This window comes from Sinohyriopsis cumingii, chromosome 6 (genome assembly GCF_028554795.1).
Source record: "Sinohyriopsis cumingii isolate HCF-2022 chromosome 6, ASM2855479v2, whole genome shotgun sequence".
NCBI classification, from domain to species: Eukaryota; Metazoa; Mollusca; class Bivalvia; order Unionida; family Unionidae; genus Sinohyriopsis; species Sinohyriopsis cumingii.
In genome coordinates, this window is record NC_142966.1 from 139200189 (window position 1) to 139226611 (window position 26423).

A 26423-nucleotide genomic window follows, 5' to 3' on the forward strand; every position below is an offset into this window, starting at 1 on the left:
AGAATCTGAATACTCCTTTTTATTCTTCTGTGTTGATTATTAACACTTTTTTAGTAGCTTATTTTCCCTTTTGTCTTAAACATGCATCGCTTTCTGGATGCCATTTTTAAAAATTCTATAATCAACAGTTTGATCATACAGACGCTTTGCATGAACAGGTGCAGTTTAAAGCATCTGGGGTGCTGCTGTAAAGTCTGGTTCCCTCACTAATTTTACTAATTCTAAGATGAAACTCGGATCCAAATAAAACATGGATGAACCAATTATCTGGACTTTTTGGCAACGATAATTTTTCCTTAGTTTTTGCTAGTATGCCGTTAAGTCTGTATTTTAAGGGTAATTTTCGTAAGACTTATGGCAAAATCATAAGAGTTGGCAGGTCTGCATTCACCTATGCAAATTTTGAGGTGTGTCAATTTAACAATCTCTGATTGGTAAAATTCTACTGGAATGTTAAAATTAGAAATTGATCATGTGTGGAAAAACTTCAGGTAGGATGACCACATTGTATCTAGCAATATTATAAACAATGTCTGCTTCTGCTACTCATTAATGTGAGTGTTAATAATTAAATAAACACACTGAGATCAAACTGTCCAAACTTTTGACATAACATGATTAATTAGGTATGTCATTAAGTCTCCTTTTGCTTAACAAATAGTATGCAACAATCACAGTTTGCTGTTGGTTGTACAAATAAAGACGACTGATTAAAGATCTGGACAGTATAGAGCTTCATCTCAGAATAAAAGCAATGTCAATTAATGGCTCGTTAGCAGCAATAATTATGTAAAATACAACTTTTAAAAAAATTACTTCATTTTATTAATTTACCATAACTCAAGTAACTCTGTTGTATCAGTTTGGAATTGCTGTACTTATTGTATTATTATGGTGACACTATCAAGCAAGCGCATATGAGTAGACATCAGCCATATTCACCTGTGATGACTTAAAACACAATAGAGAAACCCTTGAGAATCAGTGGACACTATCAATAATAAATACAAATCAATTCAGCAAAGAACCCAGGCAAACAAAGGTGATTGGAATTCTTCAGGAAAATGACATATGTATGTAATATGTGTGATGTGTTAATTGTTTAAACTTATATTTATATGTTTGTACAAGAGCATGTTATAATAAAGTAAAATAAACACAAGTCAATAGATGCATTATTTTTTTCAAACAATATTGAACGAACAGTACATGTGCTGCTAGCAAAGACATGTACGGTGGTCCCCCTCTTGAGCCCCCCCGCCGGACCAGTGGCCACCCTCTTCTTACGGCCAGAATCCCTTGGCACCAACGAGTTTGTGTTCGAATGTACCCCTCCATAATGGCCACTGCTCTAACAAGACCAGTGGCCAGCATATTATTACAAAAATGTAAAATGTTCCCCTCACAACTGGCCACTTTTAATTTCAAACTTTTCCAGAACCAATAATTAATTCATATCATAAGGTAAGTAATCTGATTATCTCTACCATCGATACATGTCTCTCGATGTCAGGTTTCCATTGCTGAAAGAAGCATTGGCTAATGTACATGTAACAACAAGATCAATATTATATCATTATTTATAAAAACTGATGTTTACAGGAAATGTGCTCAACAATGTTGTGATAGAGTTTTGGGCCTCACACATCTTTTAAGTTCTTCTCATTGATGATTACAACCAGATATAATTGTCAACATAATAACATGGTCAGCACAGGCTAAATATAGATTTTGTGGATCAACACACAGAGAGAAATTAACCTTGAACAAAACCGGGTACCAGACAAAGACCAAAAAAATCATGTGACAATACATCTATCGCTTTCTTTAAGCAGGCATTTCATCCACTCTACAAAAGTTTCGGCTGCATAATTAAATCACATACAGTGAGCAACATCTGAATAAATCATTACCAAACATTAACATGTCATCACATAAACAGAGACATTATATTCTTTAGAAGAAATTCAGTTAGATTCTACTCAGTGACATCGAAGGGTGGGGAGGAGGAGACTTGCCAAACAATTTTATGTAGAAAAGACTCCACTAAAACAATTTTATGCTGAAATGACTCAATTAAACAATGTAACTGATAAGGAGATTATTCAGCAGCAGTGGGAAAATGGAACAAATGGAAAGAAGATTAAGTAACAAGATTTAAATGATGTTTTTGAATGGTTTTGCAATGTGCATGACAAAAATACCCCTCATGCTTATGTCAAGAATAAGAACTACTAATGCATATTCAGTTGAAACAAGTCTATTCTTAAGACAAGAAGAACCTTTTAATAATTAATGTTACTTTTAAATGAAAATATTAAATGCTTTGAAGTATGTACCTTTCTTACTACGTACATTACATATACTTCTCACAATTTTTGTTAGCCCCACTCTGGAAAGGCCACCTGTCTTATAAGGCCACTTTTCCGGTGCAGAAGGGGAGGCCAGATAAGAGGTGGACCACTGTACATGTACATGGTATGATGACATCTTAAAATAAAAATGTACACCATTCAATTATCTGGAAAACTAATTAATCTGGACATATTCACTTGGAATGAAGGTGTCCAGATTAATGAGGTTCCACTGTACCTAATAATTACACAACGTATTTACACATAGTGTCCTTAAAGCCCTGACAAATTTCGACATGAAATCGAGAAAGTGATATACTAGAAATTTCAGCTTACATTTTCGGGCTCTACTCCAGTGTCTTCACAAAACTTCTCCATTCCTTCTGGACCTAAAGTATCCTCATCAGGCCCTGAAATAAGGCAACTATATTTACAGAAGTTCACACAAAACATAAACAGTTATTAATTTACAGCTTTAGTTTTAATTTATAGCTTTAAATGCTCCCTTTACTCCAAGACCACAACACCATCTCATCACTAGATCTTTTGACCTGTGCATCAACGTCCCATGATGAAGTAATACATAGAGTCTGATGAAGTTCCACAAAGAGAGGATACCACTTTCAGAAACATCTACCTCCGGCTGATGGCAGATATAAATGACCTTTTCCCATCTCTTATACTTTTCACATTTTTACAACAGAGACAAACTTATGTGGGTACGTGAGAAAGCATGCAGGAAATAACTTGGTTTCACCTTAGAACGATTTGATCATTTTTGTCATACATCCATGTAATGTTATCTAGGGTGGATAATTGTTTTTCTAGGTAAGCAACTGAACTAGCATGTATCTCGTCGCAGATCGCTTGTGGCAAGAGACACTAAAAGCACAGGTACTTTATCCTTACTAATACTCACTCTCCTGTAGATTTGAGGCAAGCTTCTTTTTGAACTGACACACTGGTCTTTGGATCTTGTCACGGAGTGAATGTTCTCCACTTTTGTTCTTTAGCCATAGGGTTAAGTGTTACATTTGTAGTTTATTTGATATGTGAAGCATATTCAGTTTTTAATGTCGTATTGTGAAATGATGCCTTTACTACTATGCAGATTTAAAACGTTATGAACTTTTGAATTGTTACAAGTTGCTATTAGGGGTTTAATTTAGTAGCATGTATCTATAGATTTTAATTCCGTACCTGTTATAATGACCAGTTTGGTTTTTATTGTAGCTGTCTATATGTATATCTATATGCATGTCTGTGCGCATGGTGGATTCATGAAGGGTGGGCATGGCCAATACAAGTGGGCCAACCCAATTCAGGAAAACTGTATGCTGTCTGTATGTATGTGTGTGCGGGTATATCAGGCTGTCTGTCTATATGAACATGGAAGACAATATAACCATCAAGGCCATACCAAGATGAAACTGCTAATTTGTAAACTTGTGCGCATGGTGGATCCATGAATGGTGTGTGCGGCTGATACAAGTGTGGGCCAACTCAAGAATTCAGGAGAACTGTGGTTTGTCAGTGGACACATTTGCAAGTTTATTCAAATATTTATGAATCATACAGCTGTACAAATGAAAGAGTCATGTTTGTTTCAACTGCTTGTCGTTTCAATTGAGTACCATTGAGTCATTTTGATTAGCTTGCATTATTATAATCTCATTTTCATTCCATGAGATTATTAGAATCTTTTTTCATTCCATGAGATTATATGAATCTCACTTTCATTACATGAGATTATATGAATCTTACCATCATACATTTGAATATATGAATCATTTTTTTTCTTTCTTCCTTTGTTAATGTTTGGATAAAGTAACTGAATGAGACATATGTTTAGAGTGTGAAAGAATCACTGTATTTGTAGAATATATAATATTTGTATTAATTCATTTCATAAATTTCCATCTTTCATCACACTGTGTTGTGTTGTCATTTGATCCAAGCATCCATTCAGGTCTATCCTGTTATGAGCAGCTTCTTGTGGGTCGGTGGTTCTTTCTGTGGTTTTCACTGGTTCTTCTTCAACCATTTATACTGGCCGCCATGTATAGCCTATCTTGTGCTGAAAATGGCACTAAACCCTACTACAACAACAACAACAAATAAGAATATATGACCATTTGTTCAGAAGTAACTCAATATGGCTACTTTTAGTGAATTCCCCACATCAATATGACTATTCGTTCAGAAGGAGAAGCGATATCTAGATTCTCAAGATGGCCATCATGCAAGCCATACTGAAAGTCAGATCAGTGCCCTTTTAATTTAAGTCCAACTAGACACCATAAGATGTTTTTCAGTCAAAAGCCCAAACTGATGTGACCATCCACTCAGGAAGAGAAGCAATAACAAGAGTTTCAAGACTGTCACCATGGTAACCATAATTGATGTCTGCGGGGCATGATTTTAACTAAGGACCAACCAGACATCAACAGAAGTGATTCTGAGAAAACTCCTTATCAATATGACCATCAATTCAGAAAGAGTAGTAAAATATCAAGATATTCAAGATGGCCACCAACATTATTAGTGCTATCTTTGTTTAGGACTAACTAGCCATAATAAGATTTTCAGGACAATCTCCATTCTCATTTACAACCACTCAGACATCGTAAAAAGTCATTTGAAACTCCCATGTCAATATGACCATTTGCTCAGAAAGACCGCAATATTTTTTAAGATGGTCACTGAGGCAGCCATACTGGATATCAGGCTGGCACCATTTAAGTCAGGAACACTAGACATCACAATAAGTTTGTCAGTGAAAACCTCACATCTACATAACCATTCATCCTTCTGTAGTAGTGATTATAAGATTTACAAGTTGGAAGTTAAATCTGCATCATTTTCATTTAGGACCAAACAGAATCACAAGAAGTCATTTTAGTTGAAAGTTTCATTTCAATATATCTATTCAAGAAGAGTAGTTATAACAAGATTTCCAAGATGACCATTGTAATAGGCATATTGGTTGTTTGATCAGAACCATTTTCATTTAGGACCAACTGGACATTATAAGAAGTAATTGGGTGAAAACCACATCTTGATACTTTCCATCTATTCTATCTATTCTGAAGAAGTAGTGAGATTTTCAAGATGGTCATTGTGGCTACTACTATTCCTGAGATGCTGTGCAACAGGCATTATTTTCATTCAGGACCAACTAAACATCACTCTTGAAGTGAAAACCCTATCTCAATATGGCCTTTCATCAAAGACTAATAATATTTTCAAGAAGGAAAACAAGTTGGCTGCACTGGCTGTCTGAAGGTCTCTACTTTCATTTAGGAAAAAACTGACATTGTAAGTAGTCTCTGAGTAAAAGCCCATGTTGATATGATCATCTATCTGTTAAGTAGATGTAGTGACACCATGATTTTCATGATACACCATTCTTATTCAGACTATCTAGATCTTACAGGAGTAACCAGATATTACAGGAGTAACTAGATCTTACAGGAGTAACTAGATCTTACAGGAGTAACTATAACTTATAGGACTAAATAGATCTTACAGGAGTAACTAGATCTTACAGGAGTAACTATATCTTATAGGACTAACCAGATCTTTCAGAAGTAACTATATCTTACAGGACTAAATGGATCTTGCATGAGTAACTAGATCTTACAGGACAGGACTAAATAGATCTTACAGGAGTAACTAAATCTTACAGGAGTAACGAGATCTTACAGGACAGGACTAAATAGATCTTACAGGAGTAACTAGATCTTACAGGAGTAACTAGATCTTACAGGACTAACTAGATCTTACAGGACTAAGTGGATCTTACAGGAGTAACTAGATCTTACAAGACAGGACTAAATAGATCTTACAGGAGTAACTAAATCTTACAGGAGTAACTAAATCTTACAGGACTAAGTGGATCTTACAGGACAGGACTAAATAGATCTTACAGGACTAAGTGGATCTTACAGGAGTAACTAGATCTTACAGGACAGGACTAAATAGATCTTACAGGAGTAACTAAATCTTACAGGAGTAACTAGATCTTAAAGGAGTAACTACATCTTAGTAACTAGATCTTAAAGGAGTAACTACATCTTACAGGACTAAATATATCTTACAGGAGAAACTACATCTTACAGGACTAACTAGATCTTACAGGAGTGACTAGATCTTATAGGAATAACCAGATCTTTCAGAAGTAACTATATCTTACAGGACTAAATGGATCTTACAGGAGTGACTAGATCTTATAGGAATAACCAGATCTTTCAGAAGTAACTAGATCTTACAGGACTAACTGGATCATGTGATGAATGCATGTGTAAAGTTTCATGCCAATCCTCAGACTAGTTGAGGTGTAGTGATAAGCTTGTGCAAATGGATGGACGACAGGCCATAAAATAAACTTTTCTGGTCTATGAAACATAGAGGTAAAATTTGTACATAGCATAAGGTAGGTTGTTGTGACATAATATTTGGTGCAAGATATTTGAAATGTAGAAAGAAATTCACAAAGGTGGTTGGTATTCGTTTGAATGAACTAGAGTGTTTCTTTCATTTGAATAGCATAGTGTGTTTTATATATACTGATTATCACTGTAAATTCTACTTGGGATTTTCACTTACTACTTTGGCTTCTGACTCCAGCTACATTAGCAGGAACTGTTGGTTCCAATAATTCTCAGACCCCCAAATACATGTCCGTTGTTACTTCCATGCTTGCTTGAAAAATTAGGGACACCCTGTCTATTACATTTGTAATCCAAACATTTAAGGAATATCTGCTTGTCTTACAACACTATCAATCATTGGTAATGTAAAACTTTGTGTTTGAATTTTGTACATATGTCCATGAATTACTGAATCATATTGATTTTCTTGTCATTCAAACTATACGCGAAACCTTATCACATCTCCTGGCTCAGAATAAGTTTTAAAAGTTCACTTCTTGTGAACTTTCCTATATATATCTCAATTAACTAATGTGTGCACACCCACAGGTGTACTCACTTGTAAAACTGAATTAACGCACACATGCACACCTACCTGTATACTCATGAAACCATGCTATACATCGCTTAGAGCTGAATACCTCCCCATCACTATCATCTCCTGATCTCCGTGTCCTTTTAAAAAAAATATTAATGATATGCCAAACTGAATCAAGGTGTACACATGAAGAAAACATGAATGAAACGTCACTTTTTTCTTTTTATATTAAGTTTTTATACAGAAATATAGCCATATATAACAATGCTTTGAAAAAGAACCTAAATCACAAACTATTATCATTTAGACTCATGTACAAGTCAAGTCCAATATAAAACTGCAAAACCCAGATCTGCCAATACATAATGCATTGGCAGATTTGGATCTATGCAGTTTGTTTGGAGAAATTAGTAGAACATATACCCTGATCTGCCTGTGCATTATGCAGCTTGCATTTGGATTTGACTTATAAGTGAGTATATATGGTACTGTTGTAAATGTCCATATTACAAAAAGCTTTGAATGCCAATCAATCCATGGATAATCAAAAATGCCATTATACTATACCTTTGGGCATTGAAATCTGAAGTGAATTGTGACTGAAACTTCCAAAAAGACCATAAATGAAAAGGAGCAGCACCAAAAAAAATAAAGTCAATCTGGTTTTTCAGTAAAAGTCTGAATAAAAAACTATAGCATGAATGGATTATTAATACTAGAATAAAACTGAAAGTTTCAAAGACTAAATGTATATTTTTAATTTCTTTCCCTGCTCTCATAATTACATCATGTTTTTAGAATCAATCCTACAATGCTTGGAAAAATTGAAGAATACTAATAATCTACAGTTCATCAACACACCAATCTCATCAATGTTTTAAATTCTAAAATCAGCGTCTACTACGAGGGTGAAATTGCTATTAAAGAAGCTGGCCATGACCAGCATGGCAACCCTGCCCCAAACTGACCACACTACTGAAATATATACCCATGTACAGTGATGGTATGTTTGCCTAATTCTCCTGTATGCGGAAAATAATAGGACAAGGCTGGAGATTACTGACCAATGGGACTCCATGACCCTAAACTTTCTGACCAATGGGACTCCATGACCTAAAGTTACTTTGCAGAAACCAATAAGTTCTTTTAAGTCTTGCCATTATTTCTGATATCTTGACCCTAGAATGTATATGTTGGTTTATTACTGTAAGTGCAAGCCATCCAGTTTGGTCAAGGAACTTACTCGAATGAACAAAAGTTATTCTGCAAAACACGTTTTTCTTTTGACCATGATGACCTTGACCCTTTTGACCTTAAAATGAATAGACATCTTCTATGCATTAAGTGCAAACTCTACAGAAACTCTGGTCAAGGTATACTGTCTAGATCTTAAGCTATTATGCAAAATTCTTGTTCTACTTTCAAAGAAAAATTAACCTTTCACATTTTTTACCAAATTTAATGGGCTTCTTTCCTACTCAATGTGCAAGTTATCCACATCGCAGGGATACATAACAGGGATAAGTTATCCACATTGCAGGGATACACAATGACAGACAGAAATCGCACATTCTTACCATCAGGGATACATATCTAATATTCTTCCCATGACTGAAATCTCACATTCTTACCATTAGGGATACATGTTTGATGTTCCTACCATGGCAGATATATATCTCACATTCTTACCATTTGGGATAAATATTTGATGTTCTTCCTATGATTGAAATCTCACATTCTTACAATTAGGGTGCATATTTGATGTTCTTCCCACGTCAGATATATATATCTCACATTCTTACAGTTAGGATATATATTTGATGTTCTTACCATGGCAGATAGATATCACACATTCTTACAATTAGGGATAAACATTTGATGCTCTTACCATGGCAGATATGTATCACACATTCTTACAACTAGGATACATATCTGATATTCTTACAATGGCATACAGATATATCACATTCTTAAAATTAGGATACATATTTGACTCTCATTCTTACAATCAGGATATACATTTGATGTTCTTAACATGGCAGATAGATATCTCACATTCTTACAATTAGGATACATATTTGATGTTCTAACCATGGCAAATAGATATCGCACATTCTTACAATTAGGATACATATTTGATGTTCTTACCATGGCAGATAGATATCTCACATTCTTACAATTAGGATACATATTTGATGTTCTTACCATGGCAAATAGATATCTCACATTCTTACAATTAGGATACATATTTGATGTTCTTACCATGGCAGATAGATATCTCACATTCTTACAATTAGGATACATATTTGATGTTCTTACCATGGCAGATAGATATCTCACATTCTTACAATTAGGATACATATTTGATGTTCTTACCATGGCAGATAGATATCTCACATTCTTACAATTAGGATACATATTTGATGTTCTTACCATGGCAGATAGATATCACACATTCTTACAATTAGGATACATATTTGATGTTCTTACCATGGCAGATAGATATCTCACATTCTTACAATTAGGATACATATTTGATGTTCTTACCATGGCAGATAGATATCTCACATTCTTACAATTAGGATACATATTTGATGTTCTTACCATGAGGAGGAGACCTTTACTTTCTTGGATCTGGCATCATCAAATGTTGGTGAGGATCTTTTTCTTCTAATAGGCATCTCTTCTTCCTCCCAATGATAATGTTCTCCAGCTGTACTACTGCCACCCAAATTCTGAATTATTACAAGGACAGATTTTGTCAAGCTTTAATGTTTTTTTGTTGTTTTTTTTTTATCTTTTATAGTAAAAATTCAACAATACACTTGTATGCAGATTTTGTCCTGGAAAGTTAAGGAGAATGTATGGAACAAAAGTGTTTTATTTCAAATTGTTTTTATTGTGCTTTATTTAATTAAGCATCATTCTGGACATTCTGTGAAGAACTTGGCAAGCACAAATAACTAAAAAACAAAACAATTTAAAAAACAAGTAACTTAAATATAAAATGTTTTGCTCAACACACAACACCTCATAAAGCACACTTTTTTCATTAATTAGTACAAGGCTACCATACATATTAATATGTTGGAGAGGTAATATAGGCTACAAGCGATAAACATCATGGTGGACAGTACTGTACTATGCAAGGTGTGTATGATGGGTTGAAGTATACCCACAGTAAGAAAGATAGCAAGTCTACATGACCTTTATGTGAAAATTGTTGATCATTTATTAAGAAAACGTTGCAGAGACCTCAGTCTAGGGTTGGAATGTATGTATAACTCAGCCAATGGCATAGTGTTGGGATGTATGTATAACTCAGTCAATGGTATAGAGTTGGGATGTATGTATAAACCAGTCAACGGCATAGGTTGGGATGTATGTATAACTCAGTCAATGGCATAGAGTTGGGATATATGTATAACTCAATGGCACAGAGTTGGAATGTATGTATAACTCAGTCAATGGCATGGGGGTGGGATGTATGTATAACTCAGTCAATGGCGTAGGGTTGGGATGTATGTATAACTCAGTCAATGGCGTAGGGTTGGGATGTATGTATAACTCAGTCAATGGCATAGGGTTGGGATGTATGTATAACTCAGTCAATGGCGTAGGGTTGGGATGTATGTATAACTCAGTCAATGGCATGGGGTTGGGATGTATGTATAACTCAGTCAATGGCGTAGGGTTGGGATGTATGTATAACTCAGTCAATGGCATAGGTTGGGATGTATGTATAACTCAGTCAATGGCGTAGGGTTGGGATGTATGTATAACTCAGTCAATGGCGTAGGGTTGGGATGTATGTATAACTCAGTCAATGGCATAGGGTTGGGATTTATGTAAAACTCAGTCAATGGTGTAGGGTTGGGATGTATGTATAACTAAGTCAATGGCATGGGGTTGGGATGTATGTATAACTAAGTCAATGGCGTAGGGTTGGGATGTATGTATAACTCAGTCAATGGCATGGGGTTGGGATGTAGGTATAACTCAGTCAATGGCATAGGGTTGGGATGTATGTATAACTCAGTCAATGGCGTAGGGTTGGGATGTATGTATAACTCAGTCAATGGAGTAGGGTTGGGGTGTATGTATAACTCAGTCAATGGCGTAGGGTTGGGATGTATGTATAACTCAGTCAATGGCGTAGGGTTGGGATGTATGTATAACTCAGTCAATGGGGTAGGGTTGGAATGTATGTATAACTCAGTCAATGGCATGGGGTTGGAATGTATGTATAACTCAGTCAATGGCATGGGGTTGGGATGTATGTATAACTCAGTCAATGGCATAGGGTTGGGATGTATGTATAACTCAGTCAATGGCGTAGGGTTGGGATGTATGTATAACTCAGTCAATGGGGTAGGGTTGGAATGTATGTATAACTCAGTCAATGGCATGGGGTTGGAATGTATGTATAACTCAGTCAATGGCATGGGGTTGGGATGTATGTATAACTCAGTCAATGGCATAGGGTTGGGATGTATGTATAACTCAGTCAATGGCGTAGGGTTGGGATGTATGTATAACTCAGTCAATGGCGTAGGGTTGGGATGTATGTATAAACCAGTCAATGGCGTAGGGTTGGGATGTATGTATAACTCAGTCAATGGCGTAGGGTTGGAATGTATGTATAACTCAGTCAATGGCGTAGGGTTGGGATGTATGTATAACTCAGTCAATGGCGTAGGGTTGGGATGTATGTATAACTCAGTCAACGGCATGGGGTTGGGATGTATGTATAACTCAGTCAATGGCATGGGGTTGGGATGTATGTATAACTCAATGGCACAGAGCTGGAATGTATGTATAACTCAGTCAATGGCATAGGGTTGGGAAAGATGTATAACTCAGTCAATGGTACAGAGTTGGAATGTATGTATAACTCAGTCAATGGCATAGGGTTGGGAAAGATGTATAACTCAGTCAATGGCGTAGGGTTGGGAAAGATGTATAACTCAGTCAATGGCATAGAGTTGGGAAAGATGTATAACTCAGTCAGTGGCATAGGATTGGGAAAGATGTATAACTCTGTCAATGGCATGGGGCTGGAATGTATGTATAACTCAGTCAATGGCATAGGTTGGAATGTATGTATAACTCAGTCAATGGCATAGGGTTGGGAAAGATGTATAACTCAGCCAATGGCGTAGGGTTGGGAAAGATGTATAACTCAGTCAATGGCATAGGGTTGGGAAAGATGTATAACTCAGTCAATGGCATAGGGTTGGGAAAGATGTATAACTCAGTCAATGGCATTGGGTTGGGAAAGATGTATAACTCAGTCAATGGCATGGGGTTGGGATGTATGTATAACTCAGTCAATGGTATGGGGTTGGGATGTATGTATAACTCAGTCAATGGCGTAGGGTTGGGATGTATGTATAACTCAGTCAATGGCATAGGGTTGGGATGTATGTATAACTCAGTCAATGGCGTAGGTTGGGATGTATGTATAACTCAGTCAATGGCATGGGGTTGGGATGTATGTATAACTCAGTCAATGGCATAGGGTTGAGATGTATGTATAACTCAGTCAATGGCGTAGGGTTGGGATGTATGTATAACCCATGGAAGTATAACAAATTTATTGCAGTGAACTAATTGCTCATAATGGTTTATTACTCTTAAGTTCATTGAGCACAATATCATATGTGTATTATTCAAACACAAACTGCACTGGATATTATTGGGAAAATGATTCATAAAAGTAAGCCACAATGACCGGCTTTTACAAGGCTAGTACTCTCAACATGACTTACAGTATGTACAGTTATGACTCTTGACATAAAAATGCAAAAAGTTCAGGTTCCTACGGATAATTAAATTCCTTCTGGAAAAAATTACTGCACTATTACATTCAATAGGAATGAAAATCCAGCACTGACAACATCAGAATCCAGTAGCAGTAAAACTAAAGAATGAAGTGCACAATAAGCTAAAAATGAAATAAGATTTGCATTGAAAATATTAATGCACTAACATGCAATTTGGACTTTGAACCTAAGACATCAACAAATAATATTAAAATTAAAATTACAATCAATGTAGGTAAACACAGTTATCTCATCTAAAGCTCAAAGGTTGCCCTGACAATTTAATTCCAACACTTGGCATTCCTGTCAACAATTATTTTCAGTCAAAATCTGAATGTAAAATTATCATCATTTGTATCTATAATATTCTGTTATAAAGTAAATGATTGCATTAAGAAACCAAAAATAAACATGGACCTTTCAATGCTAACTGACCCGAACCAAAAGTATAAACTTGCATTTATTATGAATAAATCTTTGTCTTTAAGACTAGTAATGTACTTTGTAGCATGATACATGTATGTATGGACACCGTTAGGATTATACTAAATTAGAACCAGGTCCAACTTATTCATGAACTTTTTAATTTACAAAATATTCACTGCCAATGTTTTTATAGTTAGTATACACATCACAGTAACTGTACCCTTTTAACCTGACTGAAGTAAGATCGTATCAGTTAATAAGTCAATGTTAAGGGAACTTACAATATGAGACCAAAACAAGAAGGGCCATTGTTCACCAAGTATTCAGTGGTCATTGTTCACTGAGAAGTAAATGGTCATTGTGTACTGAGTAGTAATTGGTCATTATTCACTGCATAGTAGTCAGTGGTCATTGTTCACTGAGTAGTCAATGGTCATTGTTCACTGAGAAGTAAATGGTCATTGTTTACTGAGTAGTAATTGGTCATTATTCACTGCATAGTAGTCAGTGGTCATTGTTCACCGAGTAGTCAGTGGTCATTGTTCACCGATTAGTCAGTGGTCATTGTTCACTGAATAGTCAGTGGTCATTGTTCACTGAAAAGTCAGTGGTCATTGTTCACTGAAAAGTCAGTGGTCATTGTTCACTGAGTAGTCAATGGTCATTGTTCACTGAGTAGTCAATGGTCATTGTTCACTGAGTAGTCAATGGTCATTGTTCACTGAAAAGTCAGTGGTCATTGTTCACTGAAAAGTCAGTGGTCATTGTTCACTGAGTAGTCAATGGTCATTGTTCACTGAGTAGTCAATGGTCATTGTTCACTGAGTAGTCAATGGTCATTGTTCACTGAGTAGTCAGTGGTCATTGCTCACTGAAAAGTCAGTGGTCTTTGTTCATTGAGTAGTCAATGGTCATTGTGCACCAAGTAATCATTGGTCATTGTTCACTGAGTAGTCAGTGGTCATTGTTCACTGAGTAGTCAATGGTCATTGTTCACTGAGTAGTCAATGGTCATTGTTCACTGAAAAGTCAGTGGTCATTGTTCACTGAAAAGTCAGTGGTCATTGTTCACTGAGTAGTCAATGGTCATTGTTCACTGAGTAGTCAATGGTCATTGTTCACTGAGTAGTCAATGGTCATTGTTCACGGAGTAGTCAGTGGTCATTGTTCACTGAAAAGTCAGTGGTCTTTGTTCATTGAGTAGTCAATGGTCATTGTGCACCAAGTAATCATTGGTCATTGTTCACTGAGTAGTCAGTGGTCATTGTTCACTGAGTAGACAATGGTCAAAATAATATGGACTTCAAAATCTGTGTAAATTTGATAGTGGAAGTGACAAGCTACAATGGGGCAAATCCATGCATGCATCATGTTATAATATCCATTATGCAAAACTTTGTTGTGGACTAATAAACACTGTCCCTTGTCTATGTTAGGTATCTGTGTCTATGTTAGACATGTGTCTGCTACATAAGGACATTTATAGATGGATTATTACTGAGGATACCTATAAAAATCCATTATGAACAGATCTCCACTGTATGGATGTGTCACCTAAAGCAAGTTATAATATATACCTGTTACATGTTTAGGCTCTTTCAAACAGTAACAAGAAAAGAGTGAAGACAACAAACTTTGTAAAATTTAACAAATAATTTAATTCCCTAGAAAAGCAAGGTAAAAATGAGAAAACGAACTTATGGTTCTACGAATCAAATCCAAACATAATCCAACAATTAAAAAAGAGAAGTCCTAGTAATAAAAAGTCTTAATGAAACTGAGTTTATGAAATCCAAAATGGAAAGTGATGACATATGATGTGGTCAGCATCGTACTGGTGTATCAACAGTTCTTTGCTGAATCACAAAAAATAATATTCCAGTGTTTGAATTCTGTGTAAATTTCAATAACTGTCCTTGTCCAAGAATTAATTTATAGCACTAGTATTTCCAGGGAAAATAAACTTGTAATTCAAATAAATTAAATTAAACAAAATAATTTACCCAAAACTGGTCACAACATAAAACACTAATGACTATTCTTTCTCAAAACATCTTTAATAAATCTAACTACAATGCATTAACTGATGCCTGGATGTGGATCAATCCTCTGGAAAAACCTAATTAATAAATGTTATTTGTCACATACTCCAAGTATGGCCTCGATTTCACTTTATGAATCCTGAGAAAGAATTTTAAAAAATTATTTAAAAAAATTGTTTACTACAACTCTTACTGGTTCTGAATTTCGGAATCAAGGTCAGGAACTAGGTCAGCATTAGATATAAAGTTTTTATTATTAGTTGTTCATAATTTTAAAAAAACAGTCCGGTTAAACAGAACTGAACTGAATTTCTGGACAATGTCAAATCCAGTAAATAAAGTTACATTACAATAGCATATATTGGAATAAAATTTTTTTAAAACATACATAACAATACCATAGCTAGGACAGTAATCATGGGACATGTTAAGTGCATTTGATTGGTTATGACCTATGCTATTTTAAATATAAATTTAAGTAAACTTTGATAAAGGACAGTTGCCCAGGCTGGTGACTACAGAAAACATGACATAAACTACTGCACAATACTCTTTGCTTCAATTGGTTTTCAAAATTATACCAGAAAACATCACTGCTTACAAGAGAACTCCTGGCATTCATTCCAAATGATTGATCTTGCTGCTGTAAGCAACAATGAAAGCCTCAAAGCATGGAACAGTGGATGGAGTCCAGCATGAAACAGTGTCTGGATTGAGTCCAGCATGGAACACAGCTTGGTTTGAGTCAAGAATGGAACAAGGTTTGGTTGGAGTCCAGCATGGAACAGGGTTTGGGTGGAGTCCAGCATGGAACAGTCTTTGGTTGGAGTCCAGCATGAAACAGTGTTTGGATGGAGTCCAGCATGAAACAGTGTTTTGATTGAGTCCAGCATGGAACAGGGTTTGGATGGAGTCCAGCATGGAACAGGGTTTGGTCGGAGTCATGCATGGAACAAGGTTTGGTTGGAGTCCAGCATGGAACAGGGTTTGGTAGGAGTCATGCATGGAACAGTGTTTGGTTGGAATCCAGCATGGAACTTTGGTTGGATGGACGACGTTGGACTGGGGCGGCATTAAACACTTATCATGCAAGAATAACAAGCCTCTCAACCTCACACGTGTCCCTTATAACAAGCCTCTCATGCTCAAACACATTTCTTATAACAAGCCAATCTGCCTCAAACACTTTACTTATACTGAGCCTCTTTGCATGAACACTTTTATAACAAACCTCTTAGGCTCAGACATTTCCCTTATAATCAGTCCTTCTGTATCATACATTTCCCATATAGTGATCCTCTCTGCCTCAAACATTTCCTGTGCAATGATAACTCTGCCTCAAATATTTCCCACATAATGATAACTCTGCCTCAAACATTTCCCATATAATGATAACTCTGTCACAAACACATGCTCTATGAGAATCTTAGGTTCACACCACTCCCTAGTACTCTGGTAGTTGTTAGTTCACAGTATGATACCTAAGGAAACATTTCTGCTTGTGGCAGAAGTAAAGCAAGCATAAAAGTACAACTATTACATCATCTGAAGATGCTAAAGCATCTTTTTTCCAAGTCTTCTATGCAGTACTAGGTTTCTAGTACAATATGTTTCTGTGATAATACTTACCCAATCATAATACCCAAGGAGAACTACTACCTCACATACCCAGCCCTCCCAGGTTAAAACATCTAAGCTAAAAAGCTAAAAGTTATCTGCCCACCTAGGTGGTATATAGAGTGATCTCCCTTTGATACTAGGATTGGCACCAAATCAAATGAAATTGCCAGATAATACTGGAGTGGAAGACAAACTCTCTATATGGGGATGTAACTGAGGAGAGACTGGGAGAGTGTATGTGTCTTACGATTGTGCAGTATTATCAAAGTAACATTGTACTATAAACAAATTTGTGTCTTCTTCAAAATACATTATCCAATCATAATACCTTAGGAGAATAGGTAAGAGGTGGAGGGAGATACATCCCCTTACACCAGAGAGACCATATATGGTCTCCTAAAGTATGTGAGATAGCTTCTATATAACTCAACTGGAAACAGACTCCATTTCTTTGGGAGTGGCTTTGAAAGGAAAAACTTTCCCTCCCATCAATCTGAATATGCAGGAATTATTACAATTATACCAGAATCTATTCTTGGCAATGAAAGCAGTTTGATTCCTGAGTGATACTGATCTACCGTATATAATCGCGTATAAGCCAAATAATTTAGGGAAAAATAAAGGCCTGGAAGAAGGGGGGTCAGCTTATCTGCGGGCCAATGTTTTAGGTCTTTTTGCTGACTGTGCATATTTTCTGATTTTTCCAACACGAAGTTAAATAAAGGTAAATATAGACTTCATAATTCATGGGCCAGTTAGGTTTACCAGGGAGACCATGCTAAACTATAATGTACAGTACTTACACAGTGAAAAGCGTGCATAGCGTCACTTAAATCCTTATTCCCAAACATAGATGCAGATTTTGCTTTATTCATTGTTTCGACCAAATTGCATTCTTCCAGATAACATTTCAGCTAGTTCTTAATAGCTGCTTCATTTATGTTGAATCACGCGCTCACTAGTTACTCATTTTCAATGATATAAGTGATCCTACACATTGAGGTAATATTCTTAAAAAGGTATGCACGTTTATTTGTACAAGGCACATAACCATCCTAATTTACATGTTCGCATTCTGTTTTGGTCTGCAATATCCACACACACCCTTTGTTTTTCAAATACTCATCTGCAACTTTTAGGCAAGTTACTTCTTTTTGTTGGCTGTTTTTTTCTCTTCAAGTTACAATGGATAGCTGTGTGGGATCCATGTTGTTAAATAGAATATGGACAATTTTCTTGTCTTTCCAGGCAACACAGATGAGAGTCTCTTTTTGCATAATTTTCACACACCCATGGCTTTTTAAACCACTGTTTTTTTTAAAAGGTTCTGGCATTCCCTTCCTATTTCCTCAGATGGTACCGCAACAGAAGAGTCCATCTCGACGTAAATCTTCAAATAATTGGGGATTTGAAAAAAAATTGTAAAAATAGATGTGGTGGTTTTTGTTTATTAATTTTTCGGTAAGATCTTTCACCACACTAGATCCTAATCCTTCTTCTGTCACTCTCCCTCTCTGTCCATCGGGCTTTCCAACATACACTTGAAATTCATGGACATAGCCGGTTTAGGGATGGGCTCTTTCCCAGACTTTAATGCCAAATTGTGTGGGTTTGGCTGGCAGATATTGCTTAAATGACAGTGTTCCTTTATAAGCAATCATGCCTTCATCAAATGACTGGTTTTTGGGAGGGTCATAATTTTCCAGGCATTTATGCAAAACTGTGTCGTAGAAAGGTTTTATATGGAAAATCTTGTGATCTCCTGGTTGGCCTCTGGGTGGGTTAACGCTTGTGTCGTTGGCATGGAAATATTTCCCTATTTTTTCAAACCATTCTCTTGTCATGATTTCGGGTATTCCTGGTATCCCAAAATATACAAATGTCATCCAGGCAATGGAATATCTGGGTATCTGCATAATACTCATGACGATGTATATTCCAAGATATGCCCACATCTCCATGATGCTGGTTTCATACCATTTCTGGCCTTGTTTTTGGTCCAACATTTTCTTGGCAGAATCGTTTGTTTCTTTCACAAGCTTTTCCATCAGAGATTCAGGAAAAAACCTGAGGAAAAAAGCTTCCTCGTTGCTTACTGGTCCAAGCTCAATTGTTGAAAACAACATGAGAATCGAAAGCATTTATCTTGAACAAGCCGTTTCTCCCTGTAGAGTGCGTTATTCCCCCACATTTCATATTATGGTCAGTTGTGCCCAGACTGCACAATAGCTAAAGGTTAAACTCAAGCCTCTTCGACATACTTCAAAGGAAACTGCACGTTCCACAGTGAGTGAAAGCACTATCAATTGATTGATAAATAAACAATGCCCTTTTTTGTTATAACTAACAATGCCTAAAATGGGTGTGAATTTATGTTAACAGTTCAAATGTGGTCTACCATACATGTGTTAACTATTTCCCACACATTTTATATCCCACCTTATTTACTTATTGTTAACTCATCTATGCATATAACACTGCTTACTAAATAACACATTTATTCTGAATTAGTTTTTTTGACGGCAGATATGCTCTGTATGTTTCTTCATTCCATCTTTTAATTTAATGATGGTAATTAATGCTTATATATATGATACATTAATGCCAGGTGTTGACTCGTGTAAGTTTCATTTGTGGAAATGGATATCCTAGTTTGCTTGTCGAGAAAAAATCTACAGCATTCAGTGATCATTCTTGGGATTTAGGAAGCAATTCACTACAAACAAAGCATGTGAAGTACGGCAAAAATAAATTTCTGAACTCCTGGTTGACATTGATGTACTTTGTGAAGCTAGCCATAAAGGGGGGGGGGATTTAATTCCTGGATGCAATGAAATTGACAGTCGCATTATACGTCAGTTATCTTAGATTGCAAAGCACGATCATAGGGTTTTAGTATTAAAATGTCATTAACTAAAGTTCCTTACAAAACTATTATTTGGAAAATAATATACATAATACATATTTGCATAATACATGATGTTTCTTTAAAAAAATGAGAACGAGAGAGAGAGAGAGACTGTAGATGTCAGGAAAGTAGATATTTTACATTTGATAAAGCATTTATTTCAGGTGGCAACAGTCATACCTATGCACTAACGGTGATGCTGGATGCAAAGACAATGAAAGTAGTGCAAAACAGTCATGTAATGATTTATTTTGTAATATTATGGCTGGATTGCTTGTTGTCAAAAACATCTTTATCAATTTTCATTGCCTATTACATTAATATACATGGAAAAATATTCACTACTTGCTCTGGCGACATTTTTTTAATATTGGTGACAAAATATTGAGGTTGGCGATTTTTTTGACGATAACTTTTTAAAAGCCAGGACCAACTCCGCTACATATTGTCTATATCATGCCCCAGACATACACTTATTGATCCAGTTATAGAAATTTGAAGGATGCAATTGCGACCCATGAAATTATGTACCAAAGGCACCTAAGTGTGTAAAGATGGCAAAGTGGTAACACAGAAAGGAGGAAACTTTGTCACCTGCGATAGGAAGAAGACAGAAGTTTGAAATTTACAGATGGATTATCCTTCCCATTGAAGATGAAACTCCTCCAACTTTTTTTTGAGGTAGAAAACTTCCAAACTGTTTCTATGGATTATGTGAGGACTCTCTGTAGAGAGTGTGCTTCTTGGCATGAGCAGAAGTAGTAACGGGTGATTTCACTGGATTTGGCATCAATCCCTGTGTCAAGGAAAGAGATCACTCTATCTAAATACCACTTAGGTGGGCAGGTAACTTTTAGCTTTAAGCTAAAATGTTTTAACCTGGTAGGGCTGGCTTTGCAAGGCAGTAGTAGTTCTCCTAAGGTATTACAACTGGGTAATGTTATTTGAAGAAGAAACAAAACTAAATCCTTTACACTTTCACTCCCTATTACCCCCCCCCTTTAAGTCATTACTACACATGGATGCTGCCTGTAAAATTCAACAACACTACTTGAAGAATCTTTTTGATAAATGTTTGGAATCTATAATTTCTATATGAATCTTAACAACTTTACCAATCCTTGTTATAGACTTAAATATACAGCACTTACCAAGGTATTGAATTGTTGGAAGATGATATGGGAAGAATCCTTTTTGGACTCCAGAATTGACCTTGTTGCTATTACCACTCAGAGTATGATTTCCTTCCTTTCCTTATAAAGCAGAAAACAAACTCCACAGACTAAAGGTTTTCAATCTGAAAAAGAAAATAATGCGTAAGTTGATTTCAGGGTAGCCAATGAGACAAAATCCGTGTATCCTATACATAAATATGCACTCATAATAAATCATGATTCCAACTCCAAAACATGATTAACATGGAGCAAGACCAGATGACATTCACCCATCTATACATATACTTGTGTCCTCACCTTTTGATATCCCATATCTTGATCATTATATAGGGACAGAAAATGTCCTCCCAGAAGCTCAAGCGATCCATGATATAATACTATAATTTATGACTGATAGGTAATGATTCTTTTCATCAAATGTTACTTTTCTAATCATACTACAATCTTTCGATCAAAAATCAATCAGCTGATAAGCTTTTAGTCAATACAAACTCGTACACTTCAAGATAAAAATGGATATATATACCTGACTAATGTGATCTTACTTCTTTATGATATTATGCCAGATATTAGGATATTATGCCAGAGGTGAATCAAGGTTAATTATGACTGACATTCTGGCCCAAACCAACGTGCATCATATACATTTCAGGCATCACAACCCAAGGGTATGCATCTATTGAGAACCCTGAGAGTAAAATATAGGACTCACATTACTAATTATGTGGAAAAATGAGAAACAGTCAATAAATGGGAGAACATAAAACAGTATGTGATGGCTGGATGGGCCACAACAAATCTTGACGACCCACTCAGATATGAAAGACACATCTGCACAGTGCAGTTGTCAAAATAACTGGCAACGTTCCTGGTTATGAATGCAGCCCTTTACATATAATGTGCATGATGCAGACTTGTAGACTTTGATGGATTAGCTAGACTGGTGACAATCTCTGCCATTAGCAACCCCAGTCAAAATTACAGTCTTCATATTTGCATTCTAACAGAACTCATTCAGACCTTTTCAGAACAGTTTTAATTTTTGAAATATGTTGATTAGTTCAGAAGTTATGACTATTTGAATATTGGCTTTTCAGTGAATTTTTGCCTTATTTAAATGCATGTTTAATTATTTTAAGTCGCAGACACGGCACGTTTAATAAAATAAGTATTTCCAGCATAACTTTTGATCAAAAAAAGATATAGAGCATTTTTCCTGTAGAATTCAAATATCTACAGTAAATTAAACGATGTCCACTAGATTTCAATGTAGGGAAGAAAATAAGGGGTTAAAATCTTTATTTTTCTTGTACCAGACAATTCAGACACGGGACAACATATTTCGTAACAAGTCATTTAATTCAGAAGAAAACATTGGCATACACTGCAAACAATTCATCAAATTTTCTATGCTCTGATAATGACCACTGACATCCAGAATTTAGACATTCTGGAAGCATTCCAGTCACTATGACAAATTCAGGCTTAACTTCCAGAACATCGTCTCTGCCGGGCCATATAAAAACTCCTGCTTTCCTACATGGTGCCATGAATTTAACTATCAAATTATTATTATTGTCACTTTTAATTTCATGAACACATCCAGGGTACCAAGCATCCTGATATGCTGTGATAACATAATCATTTTCCTTAGCTGGTCTAGAACAGGCAACTGTTGACATACTGTATTGAGTTCATCTATTTCACTTTCATAGAGTTCATCCGTGACATTCAGATTTCATTTTCCCTTCTTTGGTTGTGGTTCACTCATTTGGTCCAATATTTCATTGCACACATTTCTGGTGTTCTGTATGTTTAAGATGCAAGTCTTTTCCACCGTGGCATGTACTCTTCCACAATGATTCTCTTTCTGTGGGAGTCATACGGTCATACCACTCTTTCATTCTGAGATGGTTTCTCTTGAGTAGTTGAATCGAGGAGTGCTGGTGCAAGGAGGCATTTGGTCTATGCTTCTGACTGCTATCAAGGTCACCAAAGTGATGTTCACAGCCAAGATTGGTCAATTGCGCGAACTGTGTATTCATCATTGTCTTTGGCTCGGCTGCTTCGCTGTACTGCCAACCAGGCAAGAAATCAGAGAGCTGTTTTTCAATGGTTCCTACCACTGACTTACACATGGAAGTAATAACTAGATTCAGTAATTTTCTGTCAATCTTGATAGATTTTGTCACTTCACAGACGCGTTGCTCAATTACAATGTCATACATCTCACTTTCAATCAGTTTGGGTTTTTCTGCACAATCTTTTAATTACTTCTGCAAGTTTTGAATGATATATACAATTCTAAGTATGGCATTTTTCCTGATGTAATAAGTTCCCAGTACAGGCCAGTTGCTCTAACATACATAAGCCCAAGGAGTAGCAACATAGTCACAATATGGTAAGAGTTTAAATCTGCATGTACAGATAGAATTTTTGTTCGGTGCATGTACAGTTCTGATGACAGTCTGGAAATCCAGGCGATGTACTAGAACCTCAGATGCTGTTTGTAATAAACTGTTGAAACTATTGTTGCGATAGTTCCCAACTGTCGACTTGATTCCTGAAATAAAATATTTGTATCTTTAAATAAAAAAAAGAACTGGAGGAAAAAAATAAAAGATATGAAAATTATTATACCAATTATTCCCAGCATATAAAATTTCGTGGTTGCATTTACCATAAAAATGAAAAATATATAATATATTCAACATTCAAATGACTGCACCAGAAAAAAAAGTTAAAATGCACTGCAACTCCAAGTTTTATGGTACCATTAAGCATAATATGGTCACAGTGGACTGCGGATTATAGTTTAAAATTAAAATTTTTCTCCAAATCCGATCAGTAAACCATATACCTTTTTCAGTACAGTAGGTTTCCCATCGATCGCGCACTCCAAGGTGGTCACCAGCTGGCCTAAAAGTGTCTCATGTCATCCGAACAACTCGCTCAATGATGGCACCCACCTTGAATTTAAATATTGGCAGGCTGTCTCGTCCTAATGGGACATCAAAGATTTCTCCAGTATTTAATGTCATTACATATATATCTATGAAAACCCAACAAGACATGGGCCATACAATGAAAGTTTTTAATAGACTGTTTGTCAATGTCATTCTCACAACTTTTTAACATGTCATCTCTCCACTCATTTTTAAGTTTGTCAGCCAGCTTCTCATTACTAGTGTGATCACTCATTGTGAATGCAAGCTTAGCAAGGGAATTAACAATAAAATCCTCATTAGGTTGTTTTCTGAATGATATGCTTCGTATGTCAGCTATTTAAATGAGGTGATTTTTTGTAATGTCTGTGATGATTCTGGCAGTTTCCCTTGAAACGTGGGTAAATCCCAGACTGGCAATCTCAACGTTAATGCTGTGTCAATTATTTTCTGTTTACACCTGGTAGTCCGAATTTTCACAATTGTCTATTTTTTCAGCAATGTATGCCTTTGCAATGAAATGTCCTTTGTCTATTATTGTTTGCACCGTTGTGCTATTTGGTAACTCCTTTTTTCAAAATGTATTTCTGATACAACTTCAATGACAGGTGTCAATTTCTCTGTGGCAACTTCCAGTCCTGCCATCTGGATCACACACAACCTTAGTTTATCACTGTAAGTTCCATCTGTATGTTTTGTTTTGATTTGACTTTCTTTCATTTCCCGTAAGTCTTCAATTTTATACTGTAACTCGCACACCATTACATTTTTTTTCTTATAAATTATGAATCAATGTAGCTAGTTTCAAATTTGTGTCTCTTTTTTTGGGATGTCATATTTTTCATTGTGTTGGCATATTTCATTTCAGATATAGACCGTTTCCATAGAGACACTTTGCTTCTGAGCTTACTGTTTGATTTTTGAGCAGTTACTTTTAGAGACTCTTCATTTTTCATTTTTTTGGTGAGCAGTTGATGCTGCTCTTTAAGTTCCTCAAGGTCTTTTGTTAACAATTATATTTTCTCAATATGTTTGCAACAGACACCTTCCACTTTGTGAAGCTTTGATGTTTGTTTTTAAGTTAAACTACTGAATGTCCACAAAAACAATGAATATTGATTTTTGATGTGCAATCTCTTGTTGACCTTTTTTTTTACAGAATAGTGACTGATTCAATTATTAATCGAGTCTAATTTTTGTCTGTATTGAGCTTCCTGGTTTTTTAATACATGCAGTTTTCTTGATTATTTGTTGCACAAATACTTTTTCATGTTCCACTGTTCTGTGATGTTGTTTTCTGTTTCATTTTCAGCTTGCATGCCAACAGTTTTAGAGCTGCAAGTAATATATGGCAACTAAACTTTATTGCTTTGACATGCTGTGTTTGACTCTTTCTCATTGCAGCATCTATTTTCTGTCACATGATATGAATTTTTTATTGGCACCATTATCTTGAATTCCTTCCGTAGAAGTTCATTAATGTTTTTTTACACCTGGCACTTATTTTTTTAACTGACAAGTTTTTTCTTCTGGTCAAGTACACTATTAACTCTGTTGGAAAGAGTAGATTGTTTAATTGACTGACACCCATCATTAAGTAATCTTAAGATGTCGCAAAATTCAGCAAATGTTTGATAATTTTTCTTATAAAAGTTGAAAATTTCAATCACAATTCCATTATATCAATACTTATTCCTGCTTTTTGGCAGTAAGGACCAGGAAAATCCATACTCATATTTCTACACTGAAAATGAACAAAAAAAAGTGTTTTAGGTACAGTCAAAAAAACATATTTCATCACCAAAAATTGCAAAGCAGTACTTTATCATGGTACAAAACGCCGATTAGTAAATCAGGTTTTCGTGCTCTATTCGTACCACCAATCTTTGCAAGTTATTTGGTTGAATGTTATTTACAGAGATTTCATTTTATTATTAAAATGTTTAAACATCATCTGCATACAATAATTTGGCATTAATTTGTATTTAGATGCAAGTTTTGAAGAAGAAAAGTAAAATAGTTCAAGAGTAAATCTGTCAAATCTACATATACATGTCAACATGAGGGCAATAATTTATATGATAAATTTACGCTACATTTCACAAAATATTTAATAAATAAATACACAAAAGAATTACTTACCAATACAAAACATTC

General features: G+C 35.7%; 1 protein-coding gene and 1 pseudogene across 3 annotated transcripts in view; both read right to left on the minus strand.

The window, feature by feature from the left end:
* Positions 1-26423, minus strand: part of LOC149798106 (DCN1-like protein 5) — a 60108-nt gene that overhangs the window by 30703 nt on the left and 2982 nt on the right. For both annotated transcript variants that reach the window (XM_089963193.1, XM_089963192.1), the window contains exons 2-5: positions 21298-21443; positions 9930-10060; positions 7383-7462; positions 2691-2764 (exon numbers count right to left, since the gene is read on the minus strand). In XM_089963193.1, the coding sequence (XP_089819319.1) occupies positions 2691-2764; positions 7383-7462; positions 9930-10006 (231 nt within the window). In that variant the 5' untranslated portion in view covers positions 10007-10060; positions 21298-21443. The remainder of the gene's footprint in view (positions 1-2690; positions 2765-7382; positions 7463-9929; positions 10061-21297; positions 21444-26423) is intronic.
* LOC149798107 (uncharacterized) lies at positions 22716-25411 on the minus strand (annotated as a pseudogene). Its single transcript, XR_016421581.1, has 2 exons — positions 24182-25411; positions 22716-23884 (listed from the first exon to the last, which is right to left on the minus strand). The product of XR_016421581.1 is annotated as an uncharacterized LOC149798107 (transcript).